Source organism: Triturus cristatus, chromosome 1_2 (genome assembly GCF_964204655.1).
Source record: "Triturus cristatus chromosome 1_2, aTriCri1.1, whole genome shotgun sequence".
Lineage (NCBI taxonomy): Eukaryota > Metazoa > Chordata > Amphibia > Caudata > Salamandridae > Triturus > Triturus cristatus.
The window spans coordinates 664,954,628-664,973,436 of record NC_140580.1 but is presented as its reverse complement, the minus strand read 5'-3'; the positions used below and the strand labels follow the sequence as shown (position 1 = coordinate 664,973,436).

Below are 18,809 nucleotides of genomic sequence, written 5' to 3'. Positions count from 1 at the left end.
TAATTTTGTGATCTGGCAGGCAGGTGGTGTGGCAGTCCCGCGGCAGTGCAGCACAAAGGCTCCTATGTTAGCCTTAGAGCTGTACCGCCATGGGACTGCTAATGCACGTTCCTGCACGGCAGTGACTGTGCAGTCCATGCTGTGGAGGAACAGTGGTGCATGCAACAGGGGGGCTCAACATGTGCCCTCCTGCATGCACCCCCATGCATAGTAGAGGGGGCTTTTCCTCATCACCAGCAGTTTCATGGCGTGAGAACAATCATGAGACCACTGGCAGTGAGGAAACTTGCAATATGCTTGATGATGCCGCAGGACACCACCAAGCATATTGCGTCCTCAAGACTGACACGCCACAGACAGGGATTGTGGATCCCTTGTGGTTGCAGCGGTTCTCTGGAGGTCCGACCGCTGTACTCCTAAAGTGGCGGTCGGACCGCTGGTGCAGCGGACCCCGACTGCCACCACACCTCCACCGCAGGTTTGGCGGTCCCATGGACCGTCAAACTCTTAATTAGGCCCTTAGACTTGTTCTTATTAAGTATCAGGGAATTCTTGCACAAAAGATTATGCAGAGGGTCCTAAACACATAAAATTTCCCGACCAGCTTCCACATCAGTAAAATCCAAGGAACAATGGATTAAATTGATTCAAGCAGTAAGCAGTCAAAAGTAATGGATTTCAGAAAAACAGGCTAAGTTATTTAGCAGGTTGAAAATCGTTTCAATATTTTTTTTTAATAGATTGTGAGACAGATGGATTACTGAGACGCATTAGCCAGGTATATGTGCATACACCTTTCAGACAAAGCACACCAGGCAGGTCTTGGATTTGTCAGATGACAACTATATCGTTGCTACCATGACAGACCTACATATTAAAGTGTGCAAAATTAAACACAGTGAAAGCTCGTAACTGCCCGGTATAATGGCATACAACTGTGAGAACTCACTGTATTTCAACTTCTAGTGGAACAGCAGCATGGCGGAGAAGTTCTGCGAAATGTTGCCATGGCAAAACGTCCTTCAGGTGCTCAGACATAGCATTAAGGACTGCTGTGGAGTTCAGGAGAAATGGAAAGTGGATTTAACAGGATTTTGTTTTCAAGTAAGGTTCCGAAATGTGTTTTTCACCATGCGTGTGTGTTTAGTAAGAATTTGGAGAGATCACAGATTTCGCCCCACAATGGTGCAGATGAAAGCCTGATAAACAGAGGTTGTGGTAAATAAAGGTAGCCAAGTGAGAATCTGCATAGTATGGTAAATACTGTTCACATTTCCCCTTTTAAAGTCCAGCAGGATAATAAAGGATGAGATATTTAAAGCACTCAGTAATTACTAGATGCATTAAATAGCACCTAACTCGTAATTTGACCCTTTGGCACACAGGGTTTACACAGGGGTCAGAAAATATCAACCCACTTGTAATCAGGGCCTAAGTGTGATATAATTTACCGGATGGTCATTTTAAACTCAGATGGAAGAGGTGAAATGATGTATATTGCAGGCTGGTTGTTAAGCAGTATCTAGATCAGCAGCTGAAGCACCTGTGGCTGATCTTAAAGCCAGTGTGACACAAAAAGCACACCTACATCTTGTCTGCCATCTCATTACAAGGTCATCTTAAGTATGCTTGGATTATGGCACAGGTACTGAAAAAAGACAGCATCAGTCATCACTCATAGGTTTACAGATGCTGGAAAGTCTGATTTACTCACATGCAGGGGCATTTCCATATGCACAAATGCATAGTGTGCAGTTATGTACACAGGAATACCTTTCCATTAATGCAAAAAATATTTCCCCCCACACACCTACCAATTCTCTGGTTCTCCGGTTCCCAATTCATCTTTTTAAACTGATTTGCTTTACCTTCCTGGATAGGAGTGAATGTGTGAAGTTTTGAATGGAGAGAGGAGCTCAGAAAGAAGATGGTTAATACCCATAAATGTATAAGATTGTGGGTGCGTACAAACTTTCAGGGAATTCTCGTCTTGGATCACACACTCCCCAACCCCTCCTCAGCCCTGGTGGTACATTTACTCACATAAAAATTACCTTTGGGAGTAAATCTTTTTTAAACTGTTAAATCAGCTTTTGGGAATGTCAAAATTGGTTTAAAAAAATTAAATAATCATGGAGTCATTCAATCGAGACACCACTAAATTGCCAGAAAATTCCTTTTTTCTGGCAATTTATCTATGTGCAATAATCAGTGACCTTCCTATACATAACATCTGTGACACAACAATGAGTTTTCTAGTTCCAGAACATCAAGCAATTTGTCCAACTCATCAATAATTACTTCTAAAAAGATATCAAAATTTCATATACAAATTCTTCTCCCCGCTTCCTGTCTCATCAAACATTCACATCATTCACCTTTGTTAATATTTTGCACGTCTGCCTTAACATCAGATACTACAAAACAATCAAAGATCATATAATTAATTTCGATTTTCAATTTGTATTTTTGTAACACCAAAAAAAATGTTTTACACTCATAGAAGAGGCAATTTTCAAATTAAGCTAAACTTATATGCTTAAATAGCTTTATGTACTGGGTTCCTAAAACTCTCTGCGCCATATGTACAAGGACTGTCGATAACTACGGCTAACGCTAGTTAGCAGTTAGCGGCAGTTTTCTTAACGTTGCGTGGCGCAGAAAACTATCACCATGTTAGCGACGTATTTACAAGATGTCGCTAGATGGTGATAGCTTCAGGGATCGGCGGCGAAAACCGCCGCTAACATTAGCGTGATGGCGATAGGAATTCTGGCGTAAGCGGGCGAAAACCAACAAAATTGCCCATTAGCGGCACGTTAGTCAGCCCAACGTGAGGTTTTATTGTCTCTATTGGAAAAAATAGCCTATCAGTCGACCTCCAATAGGAAAATAGGCAAAAAAACAATGACATGCAGAATGGAGCAGTCGGGCCAAGTGCAGCACAGATCAACAACCCCCTCAAGCCACCCAACATCCAGGATGAGCAAGATGAGAGCCTGGATGCCTCGCTGGACCTGCGTCTGGAACCTGGAGTGTGATACGGAGGTGCTGTAGAGTCGTGGAGCCGTGGTGGTAGACATTGAGGCGGGGCGACTGCCCGTACCTGGTGGTGAAGTCTGGCAGGTCGCATGGAGACACGTTGCTGACCTGTGTGAGAAGACCGCCTTGAGCCGCTTGGAGCTGTGAATGGTAGATGCGCTCCTGCGCACCAACATAGGGAAGTCTGGTTCAATACTACGATCTACCACTACACCGGGGTGCACGGAGAGGATTACCAACGGTGGGCGGCGCCTCTCTGCATCACAGGACGGATGATGTTGAGCTGGCCGGATGCTGTGGAGGGTAAGGTCCCTGAACTGAGCCAAACTTGTGTTGCAGGAGCACTGCAACTTCACTCCTAAGGGGGCCCTGCTGCATCAACTGCATAGGGAGGTTCACCAGCGGACTTGGTGGCGGCTGCTGTACCCAGGCTTGTGAAATCCCACCTGGCTGAGGCTCCTACTGACTAAAACACAGATTTGGAGAGAGTGCAGCGGATTGCGCCACTGTGTCAATGTCCAGGTAAGAAGAAGGTGAGAAGCGTAGCGGAGGAGGCCTGGGGGTCGAGTCACCCAGGACTAGCACCCCCAGTGGTGGCTCATCCGCTATGGCGGAAGAGCATCGCCCCACTGCTTTCAAGCAGTGCATGAAGAGAAAAAATCATCACATGATGATGTCTTCCTGATGTAATCGTGCTATGTTTCATTTGCGGACGGGAGTGTGGGTAGGGCTGCTCCACTCACGGAGCAGGGCAGGGGCGGAGTGGCATGCCCACTCAAGTGCGCAATGACTGTATGGTCGGCCCGCTCAGGCCACCCAAAGCAGTCATGTGCACTGTCCTGTTCGCAATGCAGGCTGCATTACAGCCTGCATGGAGAACATATCCACCCCTCAAGCCCCTGGCTAACGCATTGTACTGGCGCCAATGACCAATCCCAATGCCGCATTGCAGCGTTATGATTGGCTTAGGGGAGGGAGCCTGGCTGCCTACTTCCTGTTCCTGGAAGCAGACTCAGGAGAGCAGGAGCAACAAAGACACGGGACCCGGCCTCGAGGTAAGATTTCTCTCATTTAAATATTCACAACACCCTTCCCCCTGCGTCCCCGCCCCATCCAGTGTGCTTTCTGGTGTTTCCCACCTCCCAGCTGTCCAGTCCCCCTGCAGCACTTCTTAATGGCGGCCGCTGTGCTCTCATGCGCAGCGGGTGTACCACTGGTGTGCCAAAGGTATATATGAAGTTACGACGCATACCAACACATCACATTCCATCACAATGCACACTAATGCTAGGCATATTGCAACAGTGGGGAAGGTGTTGAATAAGGTAGATGTAAAAATGACTATTCCCACTTTAGTGAGTGCAACCCTAAAACTAACCCTTGCACCCCAAAGCACACCCTGAACCCTAAAATGCACCTTTGAGCTCCCAAAACACAACCTACCCTAAAAATCATATTTGACCCAAATGCACACCCCAATATTCATATTTGACCCAAAAGCACACCCCACATTTCATAATTGCCTCCAAAACACACCCCAAATTAAAAATGTTACCCATTAATACATCCCCTATTTACCCAACCTAAAACTTAAAAATACCCCGTTACTGACCTCACAATGCGTTGTGATGGAATGCGATGTCAAGGCATGTGTATTGTTGGAGTTGTGTTGTAAAGGCATTACGATGTAATGCCTGCGTTGTAATGAATGTCTCCTGTGCCAAAGGCAAGCCATAGGCAAGCCCGTCTGTGTCTGTCTGTCCCTGGACCGCACTCAACACCAAGGACCCTTCCTCTCGGACACTCCACCGCTACGACACCAGCAACCTCCTCGCCATCAACCCTGGACGCCACATCGCCTGCCAGGACCAACCTCTGCTCCGCACTGGACATCGCCATCGCCATCACTGACGGCTACTAAGTCACCCACAAGGACCACCGACCGTCCAGGAGGAGGCAATGGCATCACCTAATGAAGCACACTCCGACTGACCACGCACTCTAAGGACCCAACGGTGACCATGGAACACCTCAACTTCCAGATCGGGACCAACCCCAACCCATCCTCTGTGGCACTCTCATCTGCAGACCCCTCGGGCCATGGACCCCATTCTCCGATTCCATTGTAGACCTCATTGCACTCCAGGCTCCCCCATCCACCGATGACATCCTAATCAGTGAACTCATGATCCACCTGGATAACCCCAGTGACCAGAACACCACCCCCTCCTGAGGAAGCTCCCCAAAGGGTCTATCACATCTCCTCCGCCATGGTAACTTCAACTTCAGCCACACCACCGGACTCTACTGGACTGACCATCATTGTATACATCACGTCTTCACCAAGCCCACCATACACCACCGCCATCATCGCCCCCCTCACAGCTGGATCAAGGCCATCGAAGAACATCTCGTCAACTCCCTCAGCACCACCACTCTGCCAACGCTTACAAACGATGACACCGCAGCGCGCAACCGCCACAGATGGATCTCCAACTGCGCCAACACCCTGGCACCCCTCAAGAAAGGACTAGGCGAAACTATCACCACGTTGTGCCTTGTTTGCAAAGTGACACATGTAGGCATATGCGTGACCTTGTGAAGCCCTGTGCCACACCATACCTGCATTAGGTATGATGTACACAGGGTGTGCGTTCCCACGCGACAAGGCCTCATAGGTGTGGCACAGTGAAATCCCTCATATTTCACTGCGACAATTGCAGGACGGCACTGCTTCAGTAACTTACCCAGTACCTGCCTCATGGCAGGCGTAAGGGTGATGCAGTGCCACAGGGACAGGCTCACCCCATGCATTGCTGGAGTTGTGTCATGCTTGTGACACAACTGCAGCAATGCGTGACTTTAGCGCAGACAGATACGTCAGGATTCCAGACATATCTGTCATTACTTGCTTCATGGAGCGCTGTCCAGTGAATACAGTGCATCCGTGGTGTCGCAAGAAGGGCGTAGTGAAAAGTGTTGCAATGCTGTCTTGTCGCAGCGCTGCAACACTTTTCATAACTGAGGCCCAGGAATGCGCACTATCTTATTGATGGTGCGTATTTCTGCCCTGTAGTTTTGTCGCAGGGCAAGGCAGCAACATTGCTAGCAGCGCTGTCCAGGACCAAAACCTGCTGAAAAGAGGGCCCAACTATTATCTCCATTTTTAAGACCAGCCTTTTTCTGGTCTTAAAAAACTGCCTCTAACTGCAGTTAGCGGCAGTTTTTTGGGTCCTCCAAACTTCAGAAATCCCCTTGTAAATATCGCAAAGTGGGGTTAGCGGACGTTTTTGCACGCGCATGCCTCCCTTGCATGTCATTATCGCTAACAGAAGTGGCGATCTTTAGAATGGACGTTTTTCCCGGAAGACTGCCGCTAACAAAGGTTAGTGATAGCTTGTACATACGGCGATTAAAATCTCGCTGCAAAACCGTGGGAAAAGTGCGCGCTAAGGCGACGTTAACTCCTTATACATGTGCCCCTCTATCTTTTCAAAAGGCGAGAAGTGATTTAGAGAGCAGAGAACTCCTCTGGGGAAAAATAAAATCTGTGTATTTCTGCTTTTTCAAGGCAATTATGTCTGGTAATGCAAGATTTATTTGGAGATTTTAGTAGTCTTTTTGTGACTCTCTTAAATTCAGCCGGCTGGCAGAAGCATTTTGATGGCTCTCACCACCTTTTCATGGCTATATTAAGCTAAATATTCGTGGAAGAAATATTTGCGTGTCAATGGCAAAAGTCCCAAATTCTGTTTATTGACTGTGGCCTGGCCGCCAGGAATCTATCTTCTTTACTCTAGATTGTTATGGAGACTTCTAGCAATATCTTAAACTATTGTGTATGCCACCCATGTGATATATTAGTATGGTACTGTTAAATCTTATTGGATCATTACTATTAATCGAATCAGCTTACCTTATTTGTCAATTAAACATGAAGTACATAATTTTTTTTTGGGCAGATTTATATAGCGGGAACTCGACCCGAAGGTATAGGAGCGCTTTACATGAGCATCAGTTACATACACAAGGACACATTCATTTTTTGGGGGGGGTAGGCATGGGGAGATTAAGTGATTTGACCAGAATCACAAGATGTGGAGTCGACCCCAAGGCTCGAACCTTGTTTTCCCAGATCCAAGTTCGGCAGTCTAGCCGTGAGACCACATCCTCTCCCCTTTCTCTCATCATTGTTCTTAAAAAGAGAGAAACAGCAAGGAACACCCTTATGTAATAATATAAAATTTTAAAAAATCCTGATATAACCGAACACATCACCAAACATTTCTTTATCAGGGGCTGTAATGGTGCACAAAGTAAACAGTTATGGATCAACTACATTGATGAAATAGGGATGGCACAGTAGGGAGTGATGAACACACCCCACCTGTGTTGGAATGCCACCCTAGCAACACACCTCTGAACAAAAGATCTCAAAAGAACACAGCGAGCTAACAGTAGGGTTCAGTAATCCCTCATCTAATCATGGCTCCAGCAGTGTTTTACTTTTTGTGCAATATTGAGGTACCCAGATTTATTTTAGTCGTATTTGAATTTATTAGTGATAAAAGCTGTAACCAATCTTTTAAACTTGGTCTGCAAAATATTATTGAAATGCCACTGTCAACGAGACAAATGCTTTTTGGTGCCACTTGGTGCTGACTTCAAGCAATGTGCCAATTACTGCTGACAAACTGAAATACCACATACAGCTTTTATGACCAACAAACTCAAATATTGCAGACACAAATCTACTTATCTGCTATGTTCAATACCACTGACAAATTAAAATCCCGCGGGCAGACATACATATATGTATGTGATATAGCCTGTTTGGTTTCTCATTCTGCTACTGAAGAGATTAACTTTGTTCTGAATTCTGTACCCAAACAAAATATCCATTTGCTGATAGAGGAGAACATAAGATAACTAAGAAATGTGGGTACAAATGAATTGAGCCATGGAATCGTATGTCAGTTTAAGTCACCATATTCCAATATAAATTTGCATATTTTGTAATATGCCTCACAATAAAGGCGTGTTTCTGTGATCCTAAATGCACCAAAAATGCAGTTGTCTTTTTGCCAATGTCTGATAAGCTTTTCAATTTTCACGCAGTTCTTCGTTTTGGATGTTGCAATTAACTTCCGCCGACTCAGCGAGGGGGACCTCTTCACTCAGCTCAGGAAGATAGTCAAAATGGCCGAGAACGAGGAAGAGAGGCTGCCGCCCATTGGCCTGCTGACATCTGATGGGAGGACAGAGTGGGCCCAGGCCAGGACGGCCCTCATGAAAGGTTAGACACAGATGCATCCATCCCAGCCATCCTTCCATCAACACTGGCTACCGGTAATCTTCCCAGGGTGGATGCCCAGTTTTCAAAGCCAAAACAACCCATGTTATGAAAATCTATAAGTGATGTAAACATCTGCAAATGCACTCTTCAATCAAATACATTTCAGTTGTAATGACACAGTAGGTAAAATACTGGTAAGTACTTTCAAACTTGCATTCATCCAGGCTCGAGATTAAGGATGCCAAGTAATTCCACTCATTACTTGAATATAGGAATATAAAGCTGTTAAAGAGGCCAGGTCAGTGGCATAGCTAGCAGATGCACTGGTGCTCAGGTTTCCTCTTTACACTCCAGTTAGGACTGTCCGTTAATGCCCCTCTGGAGGCATAGAGGTGCATTTTTCTTACTTGCATTAGGGCCCAGGTCACCCTTGGTTAGCCACTGGCCTTAGGAACCTGTCAATATTCTTTGGGAGACTCGTGATACATTTTTGGCAGATTTGACCAACAAAAGCCTTTCGGGAGAAATCTGAAGGAGCGCAATGTTATTGCAATTAAGCGGGTCATTCGTATTGAGGGCCGTAGAGTTATAATCATAAGCAGAATAAATGAGGAACATTGAAAATTGATTTCCATTATCTCCTTAGTTGTTTCAAATGTATTGATACTGGTACACCTTGCAATAGTAAAATTTAGAGCGTATCCTTTGAAATAGTATTCAACAGCTTCTGACCCAACTTTTAATTGGAAGCTCCCTTTTTCTCATGTAAATGAGGTTGCACATATATGTGTTCAGCTGTGTACCAAATAGTTTCTCATGTGTAGTCTAGATCAAATATCATAACTTTCAGCATCAAAGCAACACATGGAGATGAAGGATGGAGCGCTGAAACTTTTCAGACACTCACCCCCAGTCACTATTAGATCTGGGTTGAATCCATCATTGTTCTTTAGCTCACTTCGCCACCCCAGTTCAGACCCAGCTATATACAAATCAGCCTTGACCCTGCTCCTCATGGGAACAGTCCAGCCCAAACTGCCAAGGCAGGTCTTCCCTGGACCAGAAACAAGCATCCTGCGACCAGTTTCAGGGTAACACCCCTCATCAGCCAGGCTAGCTTGAATCCAGAGGTAAAGTGAACAAGTGACCCATGTCTGGGCGTACCCTGACAGCTTAGGCCAAACAAAGCAAACAGAAGGGAATGATGGACAGAGTACTGAAACTTTTCAGACACTCACCCCCAGACACTATTAGATCTGGGTTAAATCCATCATCGTTCTTAAGCTCACTTCCCCACACCAGTTCAGACCCAGCCATATGCAAATCAGTCTTGACCCTGTTCTTGTTCCTGGCTTGGCAGTTTGGGCTGAACTATTCTCATGAGGAACAGGGCCAAGACAGCTGGTATCTAGTAAGACGTTTTGAGATCTCATTTAGGATGCAGGTTATAGTGGATATTTTTTCTGTTGACTGTTATCTTCCTTTCTTCCTCCTTGACCTTCCCTTCTGAGACCTTCCACTAACATCAAAAGCTGTTGATAAGATGGCTCTCAAAAGACTGTTTAGAAGGCTGGTCTCTACTGTAGAAGAATGTTTCTGCCTTTTTCCAATACTCCCTTTGTATGTGCTGCCAGGCTGGTGTACCCCCAGATGTCTAAGGGAGGTTGGCAGCTTGGAGCTTGCAATTAATGTGGTTCCTTCTGGCAGTATTGTGTTTTTTGGCTGTACAGGTGTGAGGGTGGCTCACCGCTTAGACATTTTACGTCCTCTGTCTCACAGTAACTTTTGCTCAAGAGTGAGTGGACCCTCATGTCAATTTTCTCAAAAATATCAACTAAGTTATTTTGGATCCCAGGGATAAGACTTCCTTTAACTCGTCCATCTCAGCTCTCTATTGACACGCCAACTATTGATGCATCATGGAGTGATTCTTTTGAACACTCGAGCATCCTCTTAATTATGTTCAGCGTGGTCTTTGTTGCACTGAAACTCCTTCCCACTTCCTCGTTATCCCCTGCTTTTCTCTATATAGTTTAGTGTGGACTTTCTGTGGGTTTGATTTGAGGGTAGGTAACTGAGCCTCTTGCAAAAGGCCTTCACACGTGACTGCTCTTTCAGCTTGCTAAGAGTCTGAGCAGTATTTCACTAAACCTGATCTGACTCTGACACCCTTTCTTGGGTCCCATAGCACTTTTGGGAGTGAAAGTAATTTGTGGGCTCTAAATGGACCTCAGCCTTTTCACCCCTTGTGTTTTAGACAGAGAGCGGCGGAATACAGCCATGTTGTATAGTTGCTTTTTAGTTACACAACCCGAGTAGCAAGGCACTATGCTGTGTCTCTGTGGAGGGCACATGAGCAGCCGGGTGATCAAAGAAAATGGCGATTGGAAGTCAGAAACCTTCACTCAGATCATCAAGTAATGCCTTGTTATTTCTCATGCAGCACTATTGCATTATTCCTGACCTCCTTCTCTCCCCAATGTCTGTTTATCCAGGGAATCAAAGAAATACATGTAAACATATACAAACATATACACAAACCCTGGGTACTAGATGTTGTTGTCCTAAGTCAAAGCAATGGCGGTAGTTTTAGTGCATGCAGAATCTTTTTCAATAGAAATAATGTCCATTTTTGGTCAAGGTTGTAGGCATCCTTCTCATGAGAGAAGGATTTGCTTCCCTCAGAGTGGCTAGGCAGGAGCAGGTCTGCATACAAGGTGTGTGGTAGTGAGCTCCCACACAGGTATCTACTCAGCAGAAGCAGGGGCAGTAAATGCAATAATCTGAGACCCGTCGAAAGCAGCCCAATGCCATCTTCAGGAAGAAAAGAAAATAGCAAATTGTTTTATGTGTGCCATCACATGCATGATTGTTCCCTAGGGTGATCAGTGACTACTTCTACATTTTATTTATATGATTTTAATAGCTTTAAACCCGTTTTGGTAGAGATGTAAGATAACCACTGGTTGCCGTTTTACTGCACATTTTTTATGAGTAATTTCCATATCAATGCCTAATGTACTTTTCCTTAGGAAAACATTCCTGGATTAGCAAATGACAATTGTTAGAAATGGGGTCTCTAGTTGGCAGAGGTAGGTACCTTTGTCCAAATAGGGACTCTTGCTTCTAGTCAGGGTAAGGGGGATACACTCCTAAAATAACCCCTGCTCACCCCATTGGTAGCTTGGCTTGAGCAGACAGGCTTATCTCAGAGGGAATGTGTAAAGCATTTGAGAACGCACACAGTAATACGATGAAATCACTACAAATGGACACCACACCAGTTTAGAAAAATAGTAAATCTTTATCTAGGCCAACAAGGCCAAATACGATGAAAATCCAACATACAATACTTTTGAAAAATAGTGCTAATGCAAAATAACTTTTAAATTGCAGGAAAATCAATAAAACGCAGTTCCTCCAACTCGGTAGCTCCTCCTGGGGCTACCGCGATAATGAGTACGACAGAGTCAAACAATTTCAGCCGACCGTGTCGATACGGGCCAGCTAAAGCGTCGACAGACTCGGACACAGTACCTTTCTTGTTGCGACCTACACGTCGGTGCGAGTTGGTCGGGGCAAACGTCACGTTTGCGTTGTGAAGCGGAGTGTTGCGTTGCAGTGGGCGCTGTCCTCAAGATGCGGTGCAGGCAACGGCTCGTGAGACCAGGGCTTGCGTTGAAGGGTGAGACGGTACTCGCTGCGGTGCTGGCAAGTCATGGTGCGGCGACAAAACCAGGCGATGTTCAGGTTTGGCAGCAACAGAGTCGATGACGTCCTTGCAGCATGTAGCGAAGCATTGCGCAGTGAGGTGCCTTCAGGACACGGTGCAAGCAGTGGCTTGTTGACGGAGTCGGTGAGACAGGGGTTACGTTGCGAAGTGAGGCGTTGCTCTCGGCGGTGCTTTCAGGACACGGAATCCTGCGACGGACTCGATGACAGACCCTTTTCTTCTGCGGAGACGATCAGAGACGGAGCCCACAGGCACGGTGAGGTCTTTGCAGTTCCTGAGACCTCTAGAACAGGGGGCAAGCTCGGTTTCAAGCCCTTGGAGATCTTTTCTTCAAGCAGGGGACAAAACAAGCAGCAACGTCTTTTCTCCTCTACTTGGCAGCAAGTAGCCACTGCAGGCCAACCCCAGACAGCAAACAGCACAGGGGCAGTATTCCTCCTCAGCTTCTCCGGCTCTTCTCCCAGGCAAAGGTCCTTCTTGATTTCCCAGAAATTATCTAAAAGTCTGGGGTCTGGGCCCCTCTTTTTATACACAAAAATATTTTGTTCTCTGAAAGCAGTGAGTGTCTGAACCAAGCCAAAACCAGTTGTAACCTCACTGGTGCCGCTTCCTAGCAGGAGGTGGAGACAACATTGTTGAAGGCAAACCAGGCCCATTCAGGTGAAAGGGAATCTCCTCCCCCCTACTCTAAATGCAGCCTAGGTCTCTTCAGTCCTGCCCTGACTCATCAGACTTCTGGAGCTGCTGCCCCTCTCTACCCACTGTCAGCCAAAAGCCAGGCATGCAATACACAAACCTAGCAGGGGCACACTGGATGGTTAGGCAAGAAAATACCTTCTTTCTAAAAGTGGTATTTTCAAACCCAGAATGTAAAAATAACCCTCACTAAAAGATGCATTTTAACATTCTGAGTTCAGGCATACTAAACATTATTTTTCTACCTTGTTCCCAGGGCAGTTATGTTTATAAGATGTTATAAGCAAACTCCACATTCTGTCCCAGGATAACAGGTAGCCTTGCAAAAGTGAAAAACGAAATTGGCAGTATTTCACTTTCATGACATGCCACACACATCAGGGCATGTTCTACCTTTCACATACAATGCACCCTGCCAACAGGAGTACCTTGGGCCTACCTTAGGGGTGACATATATGTAGAAAAGGGAAGGTTTAGGGACTGGCAAGTGTGTGCACTTGCCAAGTTGACATGGCAGTCCCAGACTGCACACAGGCTCTGCAATGGAAGGCCAGAGTTACATTTTACAGGCTGCATCTGTGGGTGGCACTATCAGTGCTGCAGCCCACTTGCAGCATTTGATTTACAGGCCCTGGGCACACACAGTGCACTATACTAGGGTCTGACAAGTAAATCAAATATGCCAATCATGGGATCACTAATCTATAGCAACAATGTACAAAGGGAGCACTTGCACTTTGGCACTGAACAGCAGTGGCAAAGTGCCCAAAGCATCTAGACCAGCAAAACAAAGTCCAACACACAGCAAAAATACAGGAGGCAAAGCAAAAAATGCAGGGAGACCCACGCCAATGGTGCCAGGTCTAACAACAATTTAAATCAGAGCACATTCTTTGAAGAGCTAATGGCAGTCACAGCACAGGAAATTTCCTTTTGTGTCATCCCTGATGATGGGTCTGGCTTGGACATGCATCCTTGAAATTGCATTAGGTAAAAGATAAAGGCTTAAATGGTATTAAATATATATTTTATTTTCATTTATTTCAATACCTCTATATATCTAAAATCTGAATTGAATTGGCTAAGAGTCTTCAAAACCCTCTGTTATTTATACCATAGCTGTGGTGAGAAACACGTGACAAAAAGGTTGCTGCAAATATGAAAACTGAAGGATTTGGCGCTACTGATGTGTTGAGGTGTGAAGCTATCTATTTTCATCTCTACCAACCATCTGTGGACCTAGTGTTGTTTGTCTGCATTGTTAATTTAGTAATGGTTATAAATCTGTTCTCAGCTGGATTGTTTTTGTGGTATGACTTGGACCTCCAGGTTGGATGGTTGCTGCACAGGTATTCAGTGTGGTTACATAATTCACAGATGTGATCTTGAGGTATACCTGGGTATCGTCTGCATACTGGTGGAAGCTTGTTCACAGATCTCCAAGTAAGACCCCAAGGGGTTCCATGCACAAATTAGAAAGAACTTCTGAAAGAATCCTTTAGAACCCAATTCTTCTACTGTACCACTCGAATCAGACTCAAATTCAGGAAGTCCTGAAGACACATACGTTTTGTTAGATCTGAAATCCTCGGCGTGGTTCCCCCTAACTTCTTGCCTCCAGACATCCTGTTTTTGCTGAGTTCATTTTTGCTGGCCTTAGGTTTCTGCACAATTTACCACTGCAAACCAGTGCTAAAGTGCTTGTGCTCTCTCCTTAAAATGAGGTAACATTCACTATTCCACAATTGGCATAGTGAATTTACTTATAAGTCTCTAATAATGTGCACGACCTGTGCCTAGGACCTGTAAATGCTACTAAGGGGCCTGCAGCACTGATTGTGCCACCCACTTAAGTAGTCCATTAAACATGTGTCAGGCCTGCCGTTGCAGAGGCTGAGTGTGCAGTTTTAAACTGCCATGTTAACTCAGCAAGTTAAGCTTCATGTCAGGCCTGCACCTTCCTTTTTAATACAGAAATCACACCTAGGGTAGGCCCTGGAAAGCCAGAGGGCAGGGTGCAGTGTATTTAAAAAGCAGAACATGTACATTTAAGTTTTACATGTCCTGGTAGTGAGAAACTCTTACGCTCATTTTTCACTACTGCATGGGCTATATCTCCCATAGGATAACATTGGCAATACCTTATTATATTTTATGAACGCAGATTCCAAGGAGGAGATATGACTGGTTCAAGTTTGGTGACTCTGGAATCCTATTTTAAAATCCTAACTTGTGGTGAAATAGGGTTTTAAATTACAATTCTGAAAAAGTCACTTTTAGAATGATGCCATCTTCTTGTCCTAGCCATTTGGTGCCTGCAGCCTGTCTCCGATCACATGACTGAGTGTAGTTAGCAGTTGGGCTTTGTGTATTCCACCTAAATAGCCAAACACAATTAGAGCTTAGGTGTGACTGAGTGGGCTACCCTGACCTGAATAGGCTGTGTCCTGTCCCCACACAAAGGACCTGTCTATGCCCTGCAATTAGTCTGGAGCCAGGGCTGGCAGGGCATCTGTGCACTTCAAAGGTATGTGTCTCTAGAGGTTTCTCCCCACTTCAAAGGCACAACTGTGTATAAAGAAGGACCTCAGACACCACCACTTCAGTATATTTCTGTACCTTTGGTTTCTCTGCCAGGAAGAAGGACTGCTGTGCTGCTGTGCTGCTGAAAGAACTGCCACCCTGCTGGACTGCTACCCTGATGGACTCCTGATTTACTGTGCTGACCTATTGCCTAGACGAGAAGGACTGAACCTGGATCTCTTGATCCCTGAATCCAGAGTGACTACAAAGGTTAGTTGGCTGGCCTCCTGATCTGAAGCCTCGGGGACATAACTGGCTTCCAACAACCCTGTGTCTGCACCTGTACTCTGCCATTTGTGAGACTACTCTGCCAAGTGGTGCCACCCCAGTCCTGGACCCTTGGAAGTCAGTCTAAAGTGCTTACCAGCAGAACCAACACATCTTCTTTGCTGAACAGTGCATCTTCCAGCCAAACCGATGCATCTCCTCGGCTGAGTGAAGCATCCTCTGGCAAAACCGATGCATCATCACTACTGCCTGGATTGGGCCCAGCGCAGAAGGTTCTCATCACCCTTGCATCTATGGAACCAATGCATCACCGAAGGCGCAGCGCATCTCCGACCCAGGTTCTTGCATCTCTCGACAGCTCGACAACGACGCTGGCCTCTGCATCGCAGCCTCACAGCTCCTCAGAACTAATGCATCATCAGCTGCCGACCGCATCCTCGATGCCCAGACTTCGTATCGCAAGCCCAGTCAATGGGATCCTCAATGGCGACGCAACAGGACCTCGCTCCAGATCCTCGCAGCATCTCAGAACTGCGCATCGCTTTGAATGCATGATGCTTCTTCGCCTCGGATCCATGTAATGCTCCGCAACCAAGGTACTTTGTTCAGAGGGCCTAACTTTGTCCCTGTAGCCAGCCTGTGCTCCATTGTGGTCATCCAGAACCTTTGACTTTTTCCAGGTCTGGTACAACCAGATATCCCTTGCTGGTGCTTTGTGCTTTTTTAGTACTATTGTACCTTAAGAACTTGAAATTCAATATCTCCGGTTTCCCTGGGTGGATTTGTGCCATTTTGGTCTTATTTTTTTTTTTTTTAAATCTACTCTATTTTTTTAAACCTAGTGTAAGATCGTTTTGTGTGGTGTGTTCACTGTTTTACTGTTTGAAGTGCTGCACAAATAGTTTACACATTACCTTCAAGTTAAGAATGACTGCTCTGTGCCAAGCTACCAAAGGGTGAGCACGGATTTATTTGGGGTTCACTTGTTTCTTACCCTGACTAGGCTTGTGGTTTCCACTTGGTCAGGGCTCACACCCCAGTCAACCAACAACTCAATTTCTAATACGTACCAACACCAAAGAACCTCTAAGGAGTTAACTTATGGAAGCACGATGCACTTGTAAGCAGTTTTTCTTTAACTCTGGGCTCCTGTAATCTTCTTTTGCAAAGTATTTTAAACCAATATGTAGGCGGCATCATAACCATAAAAAATCTGAAAATGAAATAAAAATAAAATGTACTCTTATCTTATGTAAACATACCATGCATCTCTACTGAAAATGTTTTCATCCCAAATGCAGAATTTGATAGATTTTCATTTTTCATCATTATCAACAGTCCACATAATTAAGGTGATTATTTTGACAAAACGACCATATATTTATTGACAAGTATTCTTTGTCAACTAATCCGAAGATAGTCTGATTATTTGAATGATACTGCCTACGGGTCTTCAGGTTTCAGTGGAAAGGGAACGTTCAGTTGCTATCCTTAAAAAGAATTAACCACCTTAAGCTTTAGCATTTCAGAAAATATAGAATTTTGATTGAGTTATCAAAGGGCACTATGTATTCTTAACAAACAATTACCATAACAAGTCCTTGCTTGAAGAAAAGGAACAGAAGAACCAGTCACGGGGTAATTTTTCTTTTAGGTAGCATTTTCATGGTTGGAAAGCTCAACAGATAAAGGCACTGGATTCTTGTTTATTTATTATTTCTGTTAAGAGACCCCCATATACGCTCCTTTTTCTTTCTCTTTGCATAATTTCATGTTTTACTCTTTGCCTCTCGTCCACCTCATCATTCTCTCCTAGTTTTTCGTCCTCAGGTGAAATTCTAGGTTTACCATGCATGCATCTTTTCTCTTTCATTTTCTCTCCACCATGCCCTGTGTGGCATTTCATCCCCTGTTTTTCAATCTCGGACTATCATCCTTTCCTTACATCACCCCTTTTCTGTCCTCCTTTCTATTTTTCCCTAGCTACATTGTTCTTTTATTTTATTTTATTTTCCCATTCCACATTCCTCTAACAATCTTTACCCCTGCACTAATAGAAGGGATACTCCACAGATTCCCTTTGTCCCAATAGCTCCTTCTTAGTCTTTTACTTTTTTGTAATACAGTTTACATTTCTTGTGTTTAGTGTATTGCACAAATTGTGTGCCTCATTTCCAGTCCTGCTATTCAATTCCTGACCTGGGTTGTTGATGAAAATAGTCAATTTTTGTTAATTTAGATTTCATTTGAATAGAGTTCCAGTTTGTGTTCCTCAGATTACATTTCTCTTACTTGACCTTTCACCTAATTAACAGTTCAAATGAAGATAATGCATTCACCAAGAAGCTGTTGAATAAGGGTTGAGACTAAGGATAATATATTATTACTGATTAACCAACAACATCACCTCCATGGCTGGAGAAAGCATGTGCTTGAGGTTTTGGGCAGAGGACTGGCATAGAATAGAGTAGGATTGCTGCCCTTTGAGGCAGATTAAAATAACCCCATAGAGTGGCATGAGAAATTACACAAAGTAATTATTTTTCCCAGGGCTGGTTGGAAAAAAACAAAATTAGGTTTTCTTGCTACTCAGCCGTTTATGTCTAGGAGAAACCAGCCCCATCCCTGGTCAGTGGGGCCATGTGGTATCTTCCATGTCCCACTCGCCAATGGTGGATGGGGTTGTATTAAATCTATCCACGTGCTCAAGGTGACCCACTAATACCAACAGGCTGTCGGTCGTGATGGCGCCCATGAAAGAAAAGTTTTGAAGTCACTTTTGATTCTACCAGTAGGCAGGCTTCTCTACAGTTGTTTTGGAATCTCACATTGAATACCTTCCTCGTCTTAATAATTGCCAAATGGCTCGTACAAAATATGATCTGAAAAGCCTGATATTGACAAACCTTGTAACTAAAGCTGTACAGAATACTTTACCTTGTATGACAAGTCAAAATTTGTTTTTTAGCTCTGACTACAGATAACCCCAGTCTGAGGCTTATATCTACAGAAAGAATATACACGATTGGAAGCAAACAATTTGCAAGCCAGCAAACAGATACACAAATCAGAGCCCTATAAAACCTTCAGGCAAGAGGGCCTGTTTGTCGCTTTCAGCATGTTTAACCATATCTTGTTGAAGCTATCAAACCACAGGAAAAGGAGACTTTTCACCTTAGCTAGAAGTGGTGCCCTACCTATGAAAACTCTGCTAAAGAAATAAAGAAAATA

The 18,809-nt window shown here is 44.7% G+C and overlaps 1 protein-coding gene across 1 annotated transcript in view; it reads left to right on the top strand.

Annotated features, from left to right (window-relative positions):
- Positions 1-18,809, top strand: part of CHAT (choline O-acetyltransferase) — a 314,503-nt gene that overhangs the window by 130,567 nt on the left and 165,127 nt on the right. Inside the window, exon 6 of the mRNA XM_085615102.1 lies at positions 8,161-8,338. Coding sequence (XP_085471228.1) covers positions 8,161-8,338 — 178 coding nt within the window. The remainder of the gene's footprint in view (positions 1-8,160; positions 8,339-18,809) is intronic.